This window comes from Drosophila eugracilis, unplaced genomic scaffold (genome assembly GCF_018153835.1).
Source record: "Drosophila eugracilis isolate 14026-0451.02 unplaced genomic scaffold, ASM1815383v1 contig_2147, whole genome shotgun sequence".
Lineage (NCBI taxonomy): Eukaryota > Metazoa > Arthropoda > Insecta > Diptera > Drosophilidae > Drosophila > Drosophila eugracilis.
This window is the reverse complement of record NW_024573030.1, coordinates 933,643-950,738: the sequence shown is the minus strand read 5'-3', so window position 1 is coordinate 950,738 and position 17,096 is coordinate 933,643. Positions and strand designations below refer to the sequence as shown.

Below are 17,096 nucleotides of genomic sequence, written 5' to 3'. Positions count from 1 at the left end.
AAGTGGCTACTGTGTGTGCGAATGAGAAAGAACGAGACCAGGTAACAATGGGTGTGAGTGAGAAAGGACGTGCAAATTTTTGTTTGCTCTGCCGACGTCGTTTTTTGCGTGTGTAAATTTCAGTGCTTCAATTTTATGTGCGTTTCTCTCCTCTCTCCACCTCCAGCTTCTCCTCCGACGCTGCCTTATCATCTGCCTTCTCCTCCCCTTCTTTTCATTCGTGTTTGCGTCGGCGTGCGCGCAAGTAAATTTCTTCTAATTTAATATTTTGTTTACATTATTTATTCATTTACTTATGTATTTGCGTAGCTTCCTCTTCGCGCGCTTGTTTGTTTATGTATTTCACCTGGTCCTTCTCCTCCTTCTCTACTTTATCGCCCCCCTATTTCCCCTCTTCCCAGCCTCATGGCCAAGTTTACGTTTTGGTAAATCATTTACAATTCAGACCATGATCGCTTTTCAAAAACCCCCTTTTCGAAATATCAACAATTATGAATTTCAATTACGGTAAAGAAAAAACAATTTTTATATGAATAAAAGCTACATATATGCATTTATGATGCCGCTTAGAGAAAATAATATTTATAAATTATTACTTTGAATGATTAATTCTGACTTTCTACTTATTAACTCTTAGCAGAAAACGTATCACTAAGTTTACATAATTTAAATTCTTAAATTGCATTTAGGCTTAAAACAAAATAAATAAATAAAAATTAGGTACTCATATTTCTTTTCCTTTAAGAATCAAAAGGTTTAACTGCAGTCTTTTTCTCGACAAAAATGAATAGTTATTATAAAATAAAGTAGATCCGTTAATGTGCCCTAACACCCACTGTAGTTTATTGGCACTTTTTGTAGCCTTGCAGGATGTTAGCTTAAATGCGGCGCCTAAAAGCGGGCTTTTAAAACTAATTTGCCTTTGCAACCCCCACAGACACGGCACAAAACTTTTGAATATGCAAATCAACAAGAAATACGCATTTTTCGCAATGCTCCTCTTACCTTTGATTCTCCCCTCGCCTCTTTCGACACTTTTCCGCTTTTTCCTCTCTTTTCAAGCTTCCTTCGCGTCTGTCTGTCGCTGTGCTTGTGTTTGTTTGACTTTGATTCCGTTTTGTTGATTTGTTGTTGCTGCTTTTTGGTTTCTGTTTTTATTCTTCTCTATCTTTTCCTCTTTTTGTTTTGTTTTTTTTTTTTCACTTTAAAAAACATACACCGCAAAAAAATTAAAGTTGTTTACCTCGCGCGAATATCAGAAATTGTCAGGAAGCCAAATCACAAAAAAAAGGCAAACAAGAGCGCAAGGCAAAAAGGAGTGACTTAAAGCGCGTGTTGCGCTAACTTTTTTTTGGTTTCTAAAACGAAGGACTTTTGTTTTGCGCTATTTGTTTTGATTTTTGTCTGTGGCTTTTATATATTTCCTAATTTTAATTAACACCGCTTGCGTTTTTTTTTACCCGGAGTTTTAACCGTTTCTTAATTTGTTTGTTTTTATTTTGTCTGTTGTTGTTGGTTCCCGGAGCACAAATGAAAATCGCGTCCGTTTCGCACGAGTATGAAGAATGGTGTGGCCAGCAGGCGGCAGTATGACCATAGCTTAAATCTGGAAAACTGGGAACTTATAGCACAGACACATGCCCTAGCAGGGTCACAACCCAAATTTGGCGGTAACATTTTTATGAATTTTGTGCTGCTGTTTATTTTTTCCTAACGTTTTAATGCAGGAGTAAATTTTCCTAATACCTACATTACTATTGCTAGAAGAATAACATCAGGAATATAAAGTGGTAATAGTATAATAAGGAACATTTCTAACAGCAAGTAAGCAAGGACTCAACCCCAATATAAGAGTATATTTAAGGACTTTTTTCTCTTCAAAGCTTCAAAGTTCAGAGCTTAATTCCCGGGATAAAGTAGTCTAAAGGGAAATTAATGCTTTTAACCTGGGAATGTTTTGCTTGCACAAAGGAAGATATTATTATATATACATTTCTCCTTTATAATTGTTATTAGTTTTGTTTTTTAGCAATAATGTTGCTTTATTTATTTGTGATTCAAAACAAATTCAATAAGATTTGCAAAGTTTTGCTGCGTTTATCAATGTCTATATTATGAAATGCATTATAAGGTATTAGTGATAAACAAATAAATAATTATATTAATAATAAACTAATGAGCTAACGAAATTCAAATTGCCCGCGCTGAAAGCTTTTCCGAAATAAATCTGGCAACTATGTTGTTGGGCACCTGCCAATCGATAGCCGCAGTCAGCTGTTTCATTTACTTATCGTTTCGCTTGCACAACAATTCTTCGGCATTTTTTCAACATTTTACTGATTTTTCATAAATTTACTGAAACAAAATGCGTCTGACAAATGTTCTATTCAAGAAAGTGAAGAGCAAGTAAGTAATTTTACTTTTTAACTAGGCTTAATTGATAACATCTACCGTTTTTCAGGCGAATCATGGTTGTGCTGGAAAGTGTGGTCAGTGGACACCAATATAATGCCTTCCGCGATCGTTTGGCTGAGAAATTGGAGATAATTCGCTTCGATCCATACAGTAAGTATTGCCTACAAATATTGCGCTCAAAATTATGGCACATATAAATATATATCTCACAGTTTCTCTTAATATAAGAGATTTTTATTATTAAACATTACTTTGAAGTTATATCAACAAATTCCTTTGAAATGTATTGCTTTTATTCGCTAATTTATTATTATATCTTAATCATAAGCCTCACATATGCATTACACTAATTTGAATTACAATTTTCTCTTTTTCCAGTTCAACAGGAAAGTCTCTACCGCGAACGCAAGAAAATCCGCAGCGCATAAAGAAAATCCCTTTGCTTTTTTTAATTTTCCCACATATAGTTAGTGCAAATAAAAGATAAAACAAGATTTAAACAAAACGATATATATATTACATATGTGAATGGTTTTCCAGCTTGGATTACAAACAAAAAAAAAACAAATCCATGGGACTTATAGGTGACTTGAGCTTGGAGGTGAACTCTACGACATGCTTTTGGTTTCCTTTGGATTTTCTTATTTTGGATTTTGAATTGACTCTTACATATTATATTAGATTTCTGCTCAAACACCTTAAAGATCTTTTGAAATTTCTCATAGAATTCCTAACATTTTGTAATACTCTAAACTCCTAATGATCTCCAGCTATCTCCTCTTGATTTTACACCTTAAATGGCTTCTCGGTCATTAGAAGACCCTTTTCCCACAGCGCAGTGACTACTTCCACTTTTCGAGCCGTCGTTTCCAATGGCAACTGGTTGACTTCGAGGTAAAATGGATAGGCAGATATGAGCAGTTCAACGGCAGGCACTTCCTCGGGTAGGATCTCCATGAAAATGGGCTCGTATTTGCAGTACTCAAGGGCATTATCAATATGATGATAGATCCTCACGCTGCCATCTTCCTCAGTCACGAGACGCAGGATATTGGCGCGCAGCAAACGCACCGATGTCTTGCTATCGAACTCGTAATCCCAGATGCAGTTACCCTGTTCGTCAGTGCTATTCCGGGATCCGAAGACAGTGCGAATCTTCTCTTCTGGCAAAAGGGTCGGTGGCAATGCCTCGTGCTGGAACTTTTTGGCCATCTGATCTACAGCTTGATCAATATCATCAGCAGTGGGCTTCAAATATTTAGCCACCATCATCTGGACATTCTCCACCAGTTGATCGCGAGTTTTGCTTTTATTGGATTTCTGTGCCTCGCCCAAAACATGAAAAGTTTGCAGCGGCAAGCCGAGACGTAATGAAAGATTATTTTCCACGGCCTTCTTAAGAACAATGGGTACAAGTTTCTCGAGAAGATTGGCATAGGCCTGCTGTTGATACACACTCAAGGTGATGTGCAACGAGTGCTGTTCTTCCTCGGTAATGGCCTGATGGACGGTGCCTCTGGGGAAATATAGAACATCGCCGGCTTCAAGGACTTCATCAAGCAAAGGCTCGCCCAACTCCTCTTGATCATAATTGCCCGATGAGAATCTGGCCAGCTGATCCGATTTCTTGGGCGGCTCATACAAACGCCAGCGCTTGCGTCCCTCCACTTGGACAACGAAGGCCTCAATATCATCGTAATGTGGGGCAAAACCTTGGCTATTTGGTGGCGTCAAGTAGACATTTGCCCCGACCAAGCAATGGAAGAACTCCTGCAGTATGCTGCATACCTGCCGCAATCCCGGCAGATATGTTGATGGATTCAGTATACGAATGCTGCAGCCCTCGGAGTACAAGGCCCAAACAGTTGGTGGAGTTGCCCTGCCCTCGGGATTTAGAGTTTCACGCTTGCCATTCTTATAGCTGGTTACATCCAGGTTGATGGTGAAGTCCAGACGATGGCGAATCAGCATTTCATCTATCATCTTGAAGGATATGAGATCGCTGTAGTACTTAGGGTTCTTACGCTGCACCAGGCAGGCGTTCTTCTCCCAAAAGTCGTTGAAAAAATGATCTGTTTTAACGGGATTGATGATCCACTTCAGAATCCGGAGACCCTCGTCGATGCTGTCGGCTTTGTGAATTTCTATTGGCAAGGTTGTTTGCTTCACTTGATTGCTACCGTCCTCGTCTTCTGGCACTTCCCGTTTAATTTTTGGGCTTTTGGCAGGATTGTCTTTTTTGGGTGGCTGTGGACAAGAGTTGGCAGCTCCAGCCGGCAATGATTTCCGTTTTTCTGGTAGAGGACAAGATTTGGCTGGACCACTACGGACTGGGGACTTATTGGAAGACCCCGAGGCTCCACTCTTAGCTGCTGGCAGGGATTTTCGCACCAAAGGACATGCCAGAGCCTCTCCATTCACCTGAATTGGCGAAGTCTTTTCCAATCCCTGACTACGGCGTTGTTTGCGATTGGCTGCGGTGGCTCCTTGGGCGGATTCCTTGGCCACCTTAGGAGCTTTATTATTATTGCCATCTGCTGGTGGTGAAACCTCAGCTTGATGACGCCTTTTACGATCCGTGGGCCTGGCTGCCTTCGATTTGCCCTTCGTAGATGTGGCTTCTTCCGGTGAAGATGGGCTAGATTCTCCATCTGATTCGCCAGCTCGCTCGAATTCGGTGGTCACGTAGTCCTCCAACATTTTAAGCCTTTCTTTCTGCTGTTTGGATAGATTGGAGCTTGGATTAAGTAGCATATCGACATCGTCCGTATTGATATCTGACGATTTGGGAGTTTTCTTGGCTTTAGCTGTACCGTTAGTTGGGCTCTTGGGCTTTTTGCGACTGCCTTGAGCTTCCGCACCCGAAGATGACGCCGCTTTTGGCATTTTTCGGATGTTTTTCAGACACAAATAAAGTTTTACGAACGGGTATTGAAAGCAGTAATGCACCTACATATAAAACAAAACGATTTACTGAATATTGGTATGTTTTGGCACAAAACTGAAGATATTTGAAATGTCTTCGCACGTGCTTACTTATACAGCTATTTACGCCGGCGGCTTATCGATTGCTCGATAGATTTCTAATAGCAAAAGCTAAAGAAGTTGCCAGACAGATGAGGAATATTGATAATTGGATAGCGCATTGATTTGCTTTAAAAATAATGTATTCGTTTGAGATTTGAAAGAAGAAATTGTATTATATGTTTATTGTCAGTTTAGCAAATATTTGATTATTTTCATTGTAGTAGCTATTAATTATTTTCTGCCGGCCTGGTAACATTGTTTCAATCGCTTTTCGATAGCCACAACCAGCTGATTTTACCGGCAGATTTGTTAAATTGCGAAATCTTATTGTTCTTGATTATATTACAAAAATGTCCGATTCGGGTGCGGAAAATACCGAAAAAGATGCCGAACAAGAGCAACCGGAAGATGTTGATTCCGCTAAGCTGCTGGAAACCACCGCTGCCCTTGAGGAGGACGAGGAACTTGCAAATATCGTGACCGCCGAGGAGTATTTAATGCGCAAGGATGTAGTCCTTCTGGAATACGAGAAACAAATGTTTCTTGATCAGGTTCAGGCTGATGGTCTTCTGGTTTGTGCCAAGTAAGACTAGTGAACACTAGCTTAATGCCAGATTTATTTCGATTTTTAATTCCTATAGGGGTCTGAGCTATGAGCGAGTTTTAATGAATATTTTGAAGGCTTACAGTGATGCTGGGAATCTGGTGCTGGTAATCAACAGTTCCGACTGGGAAGAGCAATATTACAAATCAAAATTGGAAGCCAAATACGTCCACGAAGTGGCCAACACGGCCACCGAAAGGTAAGACTATAATCCTTACGGCGAAAAGCAAAAAACAAATATAATCATTAAACATCTTATAAACGAAAATATATAGCTTTCCACTTAAGAAATGTTTAAAGGATCCCTGATATTTATACAGATATATCCCAGCAATAAACCTACAGGTTTAATTGCTTTCCTCTCACTCTTTTTAGTGATCTTAAACTAACCTTTAAATTGAAATTTAATTGATCCTTTCTTTGTCTAGGGAACGAGTTTATCTGGAAGGCGGCCTACAGTTTATCAGCACCCGCATCCTGGTAGTGGATCTACTGAAGCAGCGTATCCCCATTGAGCTGATCAGCGGTATTATTGTCCTGCGGGCCCACACCATCATTGAGAGTTGCCAGGAGGCGTTCGCCCTGCGATTGTATAGGCAAAAGAACAAAACTGGATTTATCAAGGCCTTCTCCAGCAGTCCGGAAGCCTTCACCATTGGCTACTCGCACGTGGAGCGCACCATGCGCAATCTGTTCGTGAAGAATTTGTATATATGGCCACGATTCCATGCCACCGTTCGTGGCGCTTTGCATCCGTGGCAGACACAAACGATCGAGCTGCATGTTCCACTTAGCCAGACCATGACTGCCATTCAAACGCACATTCTGGACATCATGAACTTTCTGGTGCGGGAGATTAAGCGGATCAATCGTACTGTTGACATGGAAGCTGTTACCGTGGAGAACTGTGTAACCAAGAAATTTCATAAGATCCTGCAGGCGCAGTTGGATTGTATTTGGCACCAGCTGAATTCGCAGACCAAGTTAATAGTGGCGGACCTCAAAATTCTGCGCAGTTTGATAATGTAAGTTGCAGTTTTATATGTTTTTTTTTTAATTAACCTGATTAACTTTGATAGCTCCACCATGTACCATGATGCAGTAGGTGCCTATGCCTTGATGAAACGCTATCGGAGTAAGGAATATGCATTGAGTAACTCAGGATGGACTTTGCTAGATGCCGCCGAGCAGATCTTTACGCTTTCCAGGCAGCGTGTTTTCAATGGTCAACAGGGTAAGACTATCAAATGAAAAGCAATGCTTCCACTTGAATTCCTTTAATCATGCAGAATTTGAGCCTGAACCCTGTCCGAAATGGCATGCTCTCACGGAACTGCTAACCCAGGATATACCCGGTGACATGCGCCGTAGTAAACGTACGGAGCAACCAAAAGTGTTGATCCTCTGCCAAGATGCACGCACCTGCCACCAGTTGAAACAATATCTAACGCAAGGCGGGCCACGTTTTCTACTCCAACAGGCACTGCATCATGAAGTGCCTGTAGGCAAACTAAGTGACAAATATGCTAAGGAAAGCCAATCTCAAGGAGCTCCTTCAAAGGAGCACTCCACTAAAAAGGAGCCAGTCAAAGAGGAAGCTTCTAGTTCTCAGCCACCATCTGCTGGGATGGATGAATTGGCTCAGCTTTTAAGTGAAGCAGAGGTAGAAGGTCAGTACTACGAGGAAAGCTACATGCTAACCATGACACAGCCTGTACAGCTAGAGCCTATGTCGGATGTTAAACCCGATTTGGATGCCTCTATTTTTGAAACTATACCGGAATTAGAACAATTTGATGTAACAGCAGCACTGGCATCGGTGCCTCATCAACCGTATATATGCTTGCAGACTTTTAAAACGGAGAGAGAAGGCTCCATGGCCCTGGAGCACATGCTGGAGCAACTTCAGCCACAATACGTTGTTATGTACAATACGAATGTGACGGCCATTCGGCAATTGGAAGTCTTTGAAGCTAGGCGACGTTTACCGCCTGCGGAGAGGATGAGAGTATACTTCTTGATCCATGCACGCAGTGTAGAAGAGCAGGCATATCTGACCAGTTTGCGTCGAGAGAAGGCGGCCTTTGAATTGATTATCGACACGAAAAGTGTAAGTTATGCAAATTTTGTAGATTATTGCATCAGAATTTCACTATTATCTTATAGAAAATGGTGATACCCGAGTATCAGGATGGCAAGACCGATGAAGCCTTCACGCTATATAAGAACTACGATGATGAGTTAACGAATGAGAATACCAAGAGTCGTCAGGCAGGTGGCCAAGCGCCACAGACACCAAAAGAGACGCCCAAAGTGATTGTGGACATGCGTGAGTTTCGCTCGGATCTGCCATGTTTGATTCACAAGCGTGGCCTGGAGGTGCTACCTTTGACCATTACGATTGGTGATTATATACTCACCCCGGATGTATGTGTGGAAAGAAAGTCAATCTCAGATTTGATTGGCTCTCTGAATTCCGGAAGATTGTACAATCAATGTGTTCAGATGCAACGACATTATGCTAAGCCCATTCTGCTGATCGAATTCGATCAGAATAAACCCTTTCATCTTCAGGGAAAATTCATGCTATCCCAGCAGACGAGTATGGCCAATGCGGATATTGTACAGAAACTGCAACTTCTAACGCTTCATTTTCCAAAACTTCGACTCATTTGGTCACCGAGTCCATATGCCACTGCCCAGCTATTTGAAGAGTTGAAACTGGGTAAACCCGAACCGGATCCCCAAAAGGCAGTGGCATTGGGCAGCGATGAGCCAACGGCGGGTGAGCAATTGCATTTCAACAGCGGCATCTACGATTTCCTGCTACGTCTGCCCGGTGTACAGACTCGAAATATACACGGCCTTCTCCGGAAGGGTGGCAGCCTGCGGCAATTGTTGCTGCGTAGCCAAAAGGAGCTGGAGGAATTGCTGCAATCGCAGCAGAGCGCCAAGCTGCTGTACGATATCCTGCATGTGGCCCATTTGCCAGAGAAGGACGAGGTGGCCGGCTCGACGGCGCTGCTGGCAGCTGGCAAGCAATTTGGCGCAGGATCGCATAATCGCTTCAGGAAGGCAGCTGCTGAGTCGAGAAGGGGTCGTCGATAGATTGCAGTAAAGGGGGAGACAAAATTTAATGTATGTCCGTACTTTTTGTTTAACCAGAACCTTATATATATTATAATTAAATTAATTACAAATTTGTTTATTAATAGATTCAAAAAGTGGAAGCTGGAGTTGGAACAACCAGGAGCAGGAGCCTGCTGTCGAGTGCCGAGCAAACAAAAAGCGGGAAATTATGGAAATTTTTTAAACGTTGCAATTAAGTCAACTGGGGAATGGGATGTGGATGCAGATGCAGGCAGATGCGAATGCAGTTGAGGATGCAGTGGACTGTCTGGCCGTCAGACAACGTTGACAAACGGGAAAAGCACTGACCGCTGGGGGGTTGCGTCTGCAAACTGTGACAGCAGCCGTGCCGCCATCAGGGATGAGCGCTTGAAAATCAATTTTCAATAAATTTTTAATTGCCTCCCTCTCTCACTGGCCATCTGACCCATCCAACCATCCCAAAGGATTTCCCCTCGAACAGAACACCTGCAACATTAACAGCCAGACCTTGTGATACATGCAGCTATAAACGGAATTTTTTATAAACAATTTATTGGCCAAAGAGGCCAGTCATAAGATGTAAACTAACTTGATTAAGTAAAAAGAGATTTTCTTTTTTAAAAAGTTGATATGCATATAGGCTTTTCTTGAATAGACTTCTATTACAAACTGTTCAACCACTCTTTGAAATTAACTGATGAAAGCTTTAACTTTAATACAAGTGATCTAGCGTAGTTAAAAGTGAACGAAAAACAACTCTTAGAGTAAACTCTAAACATTAGGCCCATCCATTGCACATCCAAAATCCTACGCAGATTCAGTGCATAATTTCGAATCCCTCAATTGGTTGCCAACTGAAATGACGCTAAGCGAGGTAATTGGCATTCAGATTGAAATGAAGTGGAATGATGCGTATTCGAGGAGGGTTCCGAAAAAGGAGAGCGTAGAACGTTGCATTAGGGGCATGGGGCATGGGGCACTTATGTCCTAATATTGATTGCTCATTAAGTGGGGAAATGCCAAACTAAGTTATTGAATGTTAGTTTGAAACTAGTTTTATATTCGAATATAGTTTTCATAGTTGAGAAAATTTAGAAAGTAGATCAAAGAAGTAATGTCAAGTAATATCAAATTTGTAATCTGTAAAATATATATAAACAGATTTGATTTGCTTATAAAAAAGGTTTTAGATCAAATCTTTCATCCTTTCTGAGTTCTTTTAAGTTAAATTTCATATTCTAAAATATTTTATAAATATTTTCTAGGTTATAAACTTACCTTTCAGGGCATCCATAGTTCAATATGATTCCATCCGCCAGTTTTCCTTTTCATGTTTGCTTTGGCTCTCGCTTTTTGTTGCGGCTCATTGGGCAAAGCGCGCTTAGAGCGTGTTTCTGATTGTTGGCATTATCTCCGGGTCCGGTGGCCACCTCCGCCGGAATGGAGAAGGGGGATTTCCCCACACCCACACAGTAAATGTGTGTGGGAGTGAATGCTGCATGCACTGAGAAAAGGAAATAATGATGATGGGGTTTACTGTTTATGGTTTTTTTCTATCATTTCGGATTAGATTCTAGAACCAAACTGATTAGAGGGATATCTTTGATTAAGTTTTCTGTATGTTTTAAATATTATATCTAATCCAGATTATCTAAATTTTCCATCTCTGTAACTTTCAGCGCAAGTGAATCCAAATCCAAAATCCAAAACTTGGCTGCCATTGGCGGCTGGTCCTTGGACTTTTGGACTGGCTTTGTGGCCTTTCGATCCTGAAACGATCCGCTCCGGTGTGTGTCAAAGCATATTTGCCAATTGGCTGCGCTTTGTGCCCGGGAAAATCGGAAAATGCCAGCGGGCTGAAAATCAGAAGAGCAGACAGAGTTTGGGTATAAAATCACATAGATAGATAGAGGCGGCCGGATGGGGGCACAATTAAAACTCCATTACAGCACTCTTGTCCTGCTACCGATTTTTGTTTGGCCCCGGGGTGTCGGTTTCGTTCCGCGTGCCTCTCGTTCCGTGTCCTTCCCCTCTTTCCCGCCCCTACACACATCTCTCTTTATTTTGCACATTTTCCCGAGTTTTCCGATTTTGCCATTTCCCTTTCCGACTTTTCCCCATTGCTGGCCACAACAAACGCTTCAATCAATGGACAATGGAGGAACCTGAACCGAAAACCCCAAAACATTTGCACCTCCCCACGGCCCGCTGTTGTTTTTTTCTGTTTGTATTTCTTTTTTTTTTAGCCCACCCACAATGACAACGTTAATTTTCACTCACCCAAAAACCAAATGGATCTTTGATTTGGTGCATTTTTCCTTTATTTTTTGCGAGGCTGATTGTTTTTGTTCAGGGATTTTTCCGAGAGGCTTGGAAAGTAACTAACGAAAGGGCTTAATTCAACGGATTTTGGGGGTGGTAAAAGTGATTGTTATACATGGAAAATCGGTAAATTGAAAATTGAAAACTGCAATGGGTATTATTCAGGCAATGTTTTTTTAAAGAATTTCAAAAATTGAAAGCCTTTTAATAATATTTCTACAGCAATATCAACTAAAGTTGATTAGAAAATTTGATTAAAATCAAAATTAAAGACTTATCCCTATTTAAGGCACTCTAAGATTTATATTCATAACACATTTTGGGCTCATTAATTAGTTTAAATCAACACTTGTATTGAGTGTTCTCAAATGGAAAACTTAATGTGGGCAAATTATTAGGCAATCCAAACAAATCCATTGGAGTGCAAAATGAAATTAGCTTTAGCCGAAATTCCTTGAATTTAATTGAACAAACTTTGTCTCGACTAATTCGATAATTGATCCGAATTAATTGCAAACTTTTTGCATACTTCATTCGAAATTCGGCCACCACCCCCCCATCCCCACCAAAAAAAAACCATTATGGACTGGCATTGGCCATGGCCGTGGCAAATTAAAAGCCGCATCGTTAACCGCAGGCATTATTTGATAGAAATTCTCAACGGAGCTGGCTGGAGGAGAAAGTATCTGAAATTGGCATTTGACTTGTTACAAAAGTTTTGTTTAATGTTTGATTATTCAAATTAAAACCACTTTCGTTTCTTAAAGTTTAGTTTCTCGTAGCTATATCTAATATATATATCTGTATATATATGAGTAACCAAAAATGATATCCTAAAGCAATTAGTTTATTTGGCATTCAGCATTTCGCACTTTCATTTGTCAAAGTCAAAGCCAAAAGAGAGGCATTGTTTCTGGGGCATTTTTCATCGATTTTTGCTTAATTTCATTAGGGACGAGAAGGACGAGAAGGAAATTGTGTGTTGGGCAATTTGACACATTTCATGGCCCGCTGGCATAAGTAATGCCTTTCTCAACTGGGTAAGCGAGGAAAATGCATTTAAGAAATTCTGACAGCCTAGACAAGAGTTCACATAAATACCTACCTTTAAGCGTGTATGCTAAAGCACTTGGAAAAATTCTTAAAACATTATCAAAGTATGTAACTAATGCTATATACTTTTTTAAATGGATTTCTGGACAGATAAGGAAAATATTCAGAAAAGTATAAAACAGGTAAAAAAATTGTTAAAAAACTTAAAATAAATCTTGGGTTTCTTTAAATAATAGTTATAAGTATATCTAATATATAATTATAAATAATATTAGATAAATTCCTCTTAGTTTTAAGCTTAAAGTTTCCTTTCCATTAAAGTCCCAAGTGTTATCTTTTTTCTTTTAGATTTTCCTAAATGTTTCACAGATTTTCCACCAAGAGCTTGTCTTGAATTTCAATTTGCATCTAAGCCAAATGCAGTTAAACTAAGCATGTTTCTTTGATATATATATAAGATATATATACATATATATATAGTATATAGTATACAGTAGTTCTTGGCTTAAAAAAAAAAAAGGTCGGAAAACAGGGGCTCCGGCCGTGCCATTTTCAAGGCAAGACTGCTTATCATAAATGACAAATCTAGAAGTGAATGCGAATGCTAAACGACCAACAACTAAATGGGCCAAAAGAGCCAGCAAAATGTGGGAATGGCTGGCGTTCCAATTTTCCTGCATTTGGTGTAAATGTAAATGTAAACGATATAATCGCCTCGTCTCCATCTCTCCCTTTGCTAGATGGTGTTGGTCTTGGGGTCTTTGGTAAAATTACCACCCAAAATGGCAAAAAACACCGAGAACTGTAGTAAGCCCGAAAACTTGTTTTTAGAAGGAAACAGGGCGGTTGTTCTTGAAGTCTTTTCTAATAGCTGTATAGCTACTAATCGAAGGTTTACTCACACCGGAAAGTAACTATTTGTTGGGCTTAACTAAAACTGGCAATCAAGTTTTGGGCTACAAAATGGGGTTTAAGTTAGTCTCTTAAAATGTTTAACAGAAACCAGTAAACCTTTCAGTCTTACTCACTCAACATTCGGTTTGCCTTTTAACATTTCAAATTTAAATTTCGAATTTTTGTAGAAATTTATTTTTGGTGATGTCGCGTTACCAGTACGCCGATCACTGCTTGGAGGCCTTCAATGTCTTTCATCGACCTCTTGAACTCGACGAGGTGGCTGGCTATGTGGCCGAAATGGAGGCCAAGTCCGTTGATCAGGTGAGATTGGCTGTGGATAACACGCTGACTGCTGGCTGGTTGCATGGATTTCTGACCATGGAGGATGGCATGTATACGCTAAGCTGCGGCTATTGGGATGAAGAGCATCCAGCTACAGGCAAGAAAGGGACACGCCATTTAAAGAAATCAATCCTAAGGAGTACTCTGTAGGCCTTGTATTACCATTTTTGAGACTAGGAGAAGCAGGACTCTGAAATCGGGATGCCATTATGGTTTAACTTTTCTTTAAAACCTTAGATTGAGTGGCTAACCACTAATGAGTACTCAAATAAACCTTAAGGTGGTCTTAAATTGTTTCTTTCCCTTTAAGTGTCAATCAAAAGACGACGTGATTTCCTTCAGCATCTGGTCTTTATTTGCCCCGTGTCACAAGATTTCCTGCCTGCTCCTGGATGACAATTGTCCGACATGCTGGCCGTGTTTGTTGGCCATCGGGGAACTGAGTGGCCAACGGTTCCGGGTTAAGTGACCGCATTGGGACCCATTTGGTGACCCAGTTCGTATTGATTTCAGCTCTGGAAACTACTATTGCTTTCCTCTACATCCTTCTCCGCCTCCTTCTCCTCCTCATCATCATCATCATGTCCGCAGTGTGAACAAAGCACAAACCGTTGGCTTTTATTGTTTGCCAGCCGACGGCCGGAGAATTCCCCAAAGTCAGGCGACGGAGTTCTCCCATCGAGATGGAGTCTCCGATAAGCTCGCACCTATGCAGCCCCAAATTGGGCTGTCAGCTGTCTGTAATTGTGTGATTCTGAAAGCACTGAAAGAAAAGTCGTTTGAAAAATGGTAACTCAAGAAAGAACAAAAGTTTCTTTTACATTCTTTGATGTTCTTACCATATTATTGGAATTTTGTAAACAAATATTTTAACTTTGTTTTTTTAAACTTAAACTTGCTTTCCCATTTTTCTGTTAGTGTTCGAAAGTGTGTGCTTGTGTTGCGGTTAAATAGGAACTGCGCCAACTTATAACGCAGCCAACTTCCACTTCCGTTTCCGCCGCCTGCCCAGACGAAGGACATTCAAGACCACAGTCAACCCAGCCCCGTTTTCACCACCCTGACAAAAAAAACCTTCTTTCCAGTTCACCCTCTGCCCTTTCTGTCGTTCCCTTTTCTCTGGCTGTTCTGCCCTTTGGCATTCGCCGAAACTATTAAATCACATTTTACGAGCGTTAAGTGCACAATTAAAAGCATTTCGTTAATGTGGAAAATGTGGCGCTGTCTTGGCTCGGACTTTCCCAAAAATCCACCTCCACAATTTTCCATTTTCCCTTTCCGCATTCTCCCATTCTGTGATGTAATTAAATTTTCAGCTGGCAGGCCGCGCATTGCTTTGCGTTTCACCTTGGGGCCACTTTTTCTGAAGCCACCTTACAGTTGGCATAACATTGGATTTTCGGGGCGGCTATCCATAAGAAGTACCTGGCCATTATCCTGGGACTCCTATCTGTGTGTGTGTGTCCTTGTTGCAAGGAAAACAAACTAAATCGATTATGGTTTGATGTAAATTTCATTTTCGCGCTAGCGGCCATTACAGAGGAAGTTGTTTTGGACGCCAGAAACTCAAAGATTGTTCTTTAAGCTAAGCTTAAACTTCAAATCTGTTGATTGGGTTTAAGTAACGACTAAATTGGTAAGAAAAGTGTTGCTACAGGACAAATTAGGGTTTACTTGATTTATCAGAAATTCAATTTAGGCCAGTGGAAACGGAGCCAGAAAGCAGTTTAAGGAAATACGTTAAGCTAAGACTGTATAAACTTTAAGTTTTGTTTTAATTTTTTGATTTATTTGTTTCCATAAACAACTTGATTTCTCCCAAACTCTAGATTAAGTTCTTGATAATCAAAAAAGACCAAGTACAGCTTCCGTTGACTATTTCCTTTCCGCCATCCCCTCTTTGAGGTCACCAACCCCCCTCTGGATTTTGTACATTGTCTTCATTAAGAGTAAAACGCAAACTAAGTAAGTAATATGAGTCTTAGTAGGCGTGTAAAGTGCACACTTGATGTAGGGTTTGGGTGGGTGATGGAATGCATATGTCACTCACACCCTGCATCATCGCTGCCACCCTCTTTCTTACCCACCGTCTCACGCATTCGCCTAAGTGCGGAAGCATGTTCAAGTGTGTTGCAAAATGGAAAGCAATGTGTTACTTTATTTTTTCTCTCCGATTTTTTATTTTACTTTTTTTTTCCCGGTTTTTTTTTTTTTCTATTTTCAGATTTGCTTTCTTTGCTCATCATTCGCGATGACGTCATGCCCGCTTAGCTGTGGGCGTGGCCAATTCGCGGGCGGCTGACATTTGACGGTACAAAGTTGCAATGGTCCCTTGCTATCTGAGAAAATAGGGGAAAAAGGGAAGGGAGAAAGAGTAACAAGGTGAAGGCAAGCTAAGGAGGAAAAGGACAGCCACTGGAATTCGACATTAAGAGGGGTTGGATTAAGAAGTATCTTAAGAAGTTTTCGTTTTTAAGGAAGTAAATACTGATTTCCGGTCAGTATTTTGTTCATAACAATGGAAATAGTTTAAGGATCATGGATTCTCATGCCTTGCCGAGTTCGTAATTAAATTTCTGTTAAAATTGCATTCACACCTAAAAATGTAAGATTTTTAACATTTTTCATAGAAAATGATGATCAAAAATACAAAATTTGGTTTATCTTGATTTCCACCTTTTGAGAAATTTGAAATTTGTTAAAAATTGTTTTTTGGAAAACCATCTGGATATGAGCACAGATCGAAAGATGAGGTCGTAAACTAATCAAATCAGTAAGTAGTTTTACTGTAAGATAATTTCTAGTCAAGTTGAGAAAGAGAAACCCAATGAAGATGTCCGATTTTTGTCAAAAACTCAATTTTTAGCCATAAAATAATCCGAATTTTGCTTATAACATTGGAAATAATGGCACGAATATAGAATGTTATATATCGTTAAAATCGTAATTAAATTTGTGATAAAACTGCATTCTCACCTAAAAATGTAAGATTTTAACGATTTTTCACAGAAAATGATGATGTAAACCCTAAAAAAAAAAGAAAAATTTCACTAAAAATTGATTTTTCATATATCAAAACAAAACTCACAGGGAAGTAAGTTTCGGTTGTTAGCTTTTCAAAACTCTGTTTCTTTTACCTTTGCGACCTTTTTCGACTGAGTTACAGCTTAAAAACCTGAAAAAATATTTCCATTTTGGTCAAATCTTGACGTTTCGAATTTTCTTATTTCAGGAATAAAAAGATCTTTATTATTCTCACAACTATGGAAGTTATAGACCAAACATAGAATGTCATATCTAGTTCAAATCGTCTTTAAATTTCTGA

General features: G+C 40.1%; 5 protein-coding genes across 8 annotated transcripts in view; 3 read left to right on the top strand and 2 right to left on the bottom strand.

Annotated features, from left to right (window-relative positions):
• The window catches only part of LOC108103530 (1-phosphatidylinositol 4,5-bisphosphate phosphodiesterase), a 50,697-nt gene extending 49,563 nt beyond the window's left edge, over positions 1-1,134 (bottom strand). For all 3 annotated transcript variants that reach the window (XM_017209055.2, XM_017209056.2, XM_017209054.2), the window contains exon 1: positions 1,006-1,134. The gene's annotated coding sequence lies outside the window, so the exon portion shown is untranslated. The remainder of the gene's footprint in view (positions 1-1,005) is intronic.
• A 1,135-nt stretch (positions 1,135-2,269) lies between these two features.
• On the top strand, positions 2,270-2,920 carry LOC108103548 (39S ribosomal protein L33, mitochondrial). Its single transcript, XM_017209076.2, has 3 exons — positions 2,270-2,406; positions 2,462-2,565; positions 2,794-2,920. The coding sequence occupies exons 1-3, from the start codon at positions 2,366-2,368 to the stop codon at positions 2,841-2,843; spliced, it is 195 nt and encodes a 64-aa protein (XP_017064565.1). The 5' UTR covers positions 2,270-2,365; the 3' UTR covers positions 2,844-2,920.
• LOC108103547 (bifunctional lysine-specific demethylase and histidyl-hydroxylase NO66) lies at positions 2,910-5,536 on the bottom strand. The gene is made up of 2 exons (XM_017209075.2): positions 5,452-5,536; positions 2,910-5,364 (listed from the first exon to the last, which is right to left on the bottom strand). The coding sequence occupies exon 2, from the start codon at positions 5,299-5,301 to the stop codon at positions 3,202-3,204; it is 2,100 nt and encodes a 699-aa protein (XP_017064564.1). The 5' UTR covers positions 5,302-5,364; positions 5,452-5,536; the 3' UTR covers positions 2,910-3,201.
• A 192-nt stretch (positions 5,537-5,728) lies between these two features.
• LOC108103549 (DNA repair endonuclease XPF) lies at positions 5,729-9,831 on the top strand. Of its 2 annotated transcripts, none has more exons than XM_017209078.1 (7): positions 5,729-6,014; positions 6,124-6,245; positions 6,475-7,071; positions 7,126-7,280; positions 7,336-8,156; positions 8,213-9,184; positions 9,262-9,831. In XM_017209078.1, the coding sequence occupies exons 1-6, from the start codon at positions 5,793-5,795 to the stop codon at positions 9,152-9,154; spliced, it is 2,859 nt and encodes a 952-aa protein (XP_017064567.1). In that variant the 5' UTR covers positions 5,729-5,792; the 3' UTR covers positions 9,155-9,184; positions 9,262-9,831. The 2 variants fall into 2 exon arrangements, with proteins under 2 accessions (XP_017064567.1, XP_017064566.1); XM_017209077.1 differs by having other exon boundaries at positions 5,729-6,025; positions 6,084-6,245.
• Positions 9,832-13,540: 3,709 nt separating this feature from the next.
• On the top strand, positions 13,541-14,062 carry LOC108103527. Its single transcript, XM_017209040.1, has one exon. The coding sequence runs from the start codon at positions 13,631-13,633 to the stop codon at positions 13,919-13,921; it is 291 nt and encodes a 96-aa protein (XP_017064529.1). The 5' UTR covers positions 13,541-13,630; the 3' UTR covers positions 13,922-14,062.
• Positions 14,063-17,096: the final 3,034 nt, after the last annotated feature.

Coding starts and splice junctions, on each gene's coding strand:
- LOC108103548 (XM_017209076.2), top strand. CDS start 2,366: ATGCGTCTGACAAATGTTCTATTCAAGAAAGTGAAGAGCAA. Junction 2,407..2,461: donor TTCAAGAAAGTGAAGAGCAA/GTAAGTAATTTT, acceptor ACCGTTTTTCAG/GCGAATCATGGTTGTGCTGG. Junction 2,566..2,793: donor AATTCGCTTCGATCCATACA/GTAAGTATTGCC, acceptor CTCTTTTTCCAG/TTCAACAGGAAAGTCTCTAC.
- LOC108103547 (XM_017209075.2), bottom strand. CDS start 5,301: ATGCCAAAAGCGGCGTCATCTTCGGGTGCGGAAGCTCAAGGCAGTCGC.
- LOC108103549 (XM_017209077.1), top strand. CDS start 5,793: ATGTCCGATTCGGGTGCGGAAAATACCGAAAAAGATGCCGAACAAGAG. Junction 6,246..6,474: donor GCCAACACGGCCACCGAAAG/GTAAGACTATAA, acceptor TTCTTTGTCTAG/GGAACGAGTTTATCTGGAAG. Junction 7,281..7,335: donor TGTTTTCAATGGTCAACAGG/GTAAGACTATCA, acceptor TTAATCATGCAG/AATTTGAGCCTGAACCCTGT.
- LOC108103527 (XM_017209040.1), top strand. CDS start 13,631: ATGTCGCGTTACCAGTACGCCGATCACTGCTTGGAGGCCTTCAATGTC.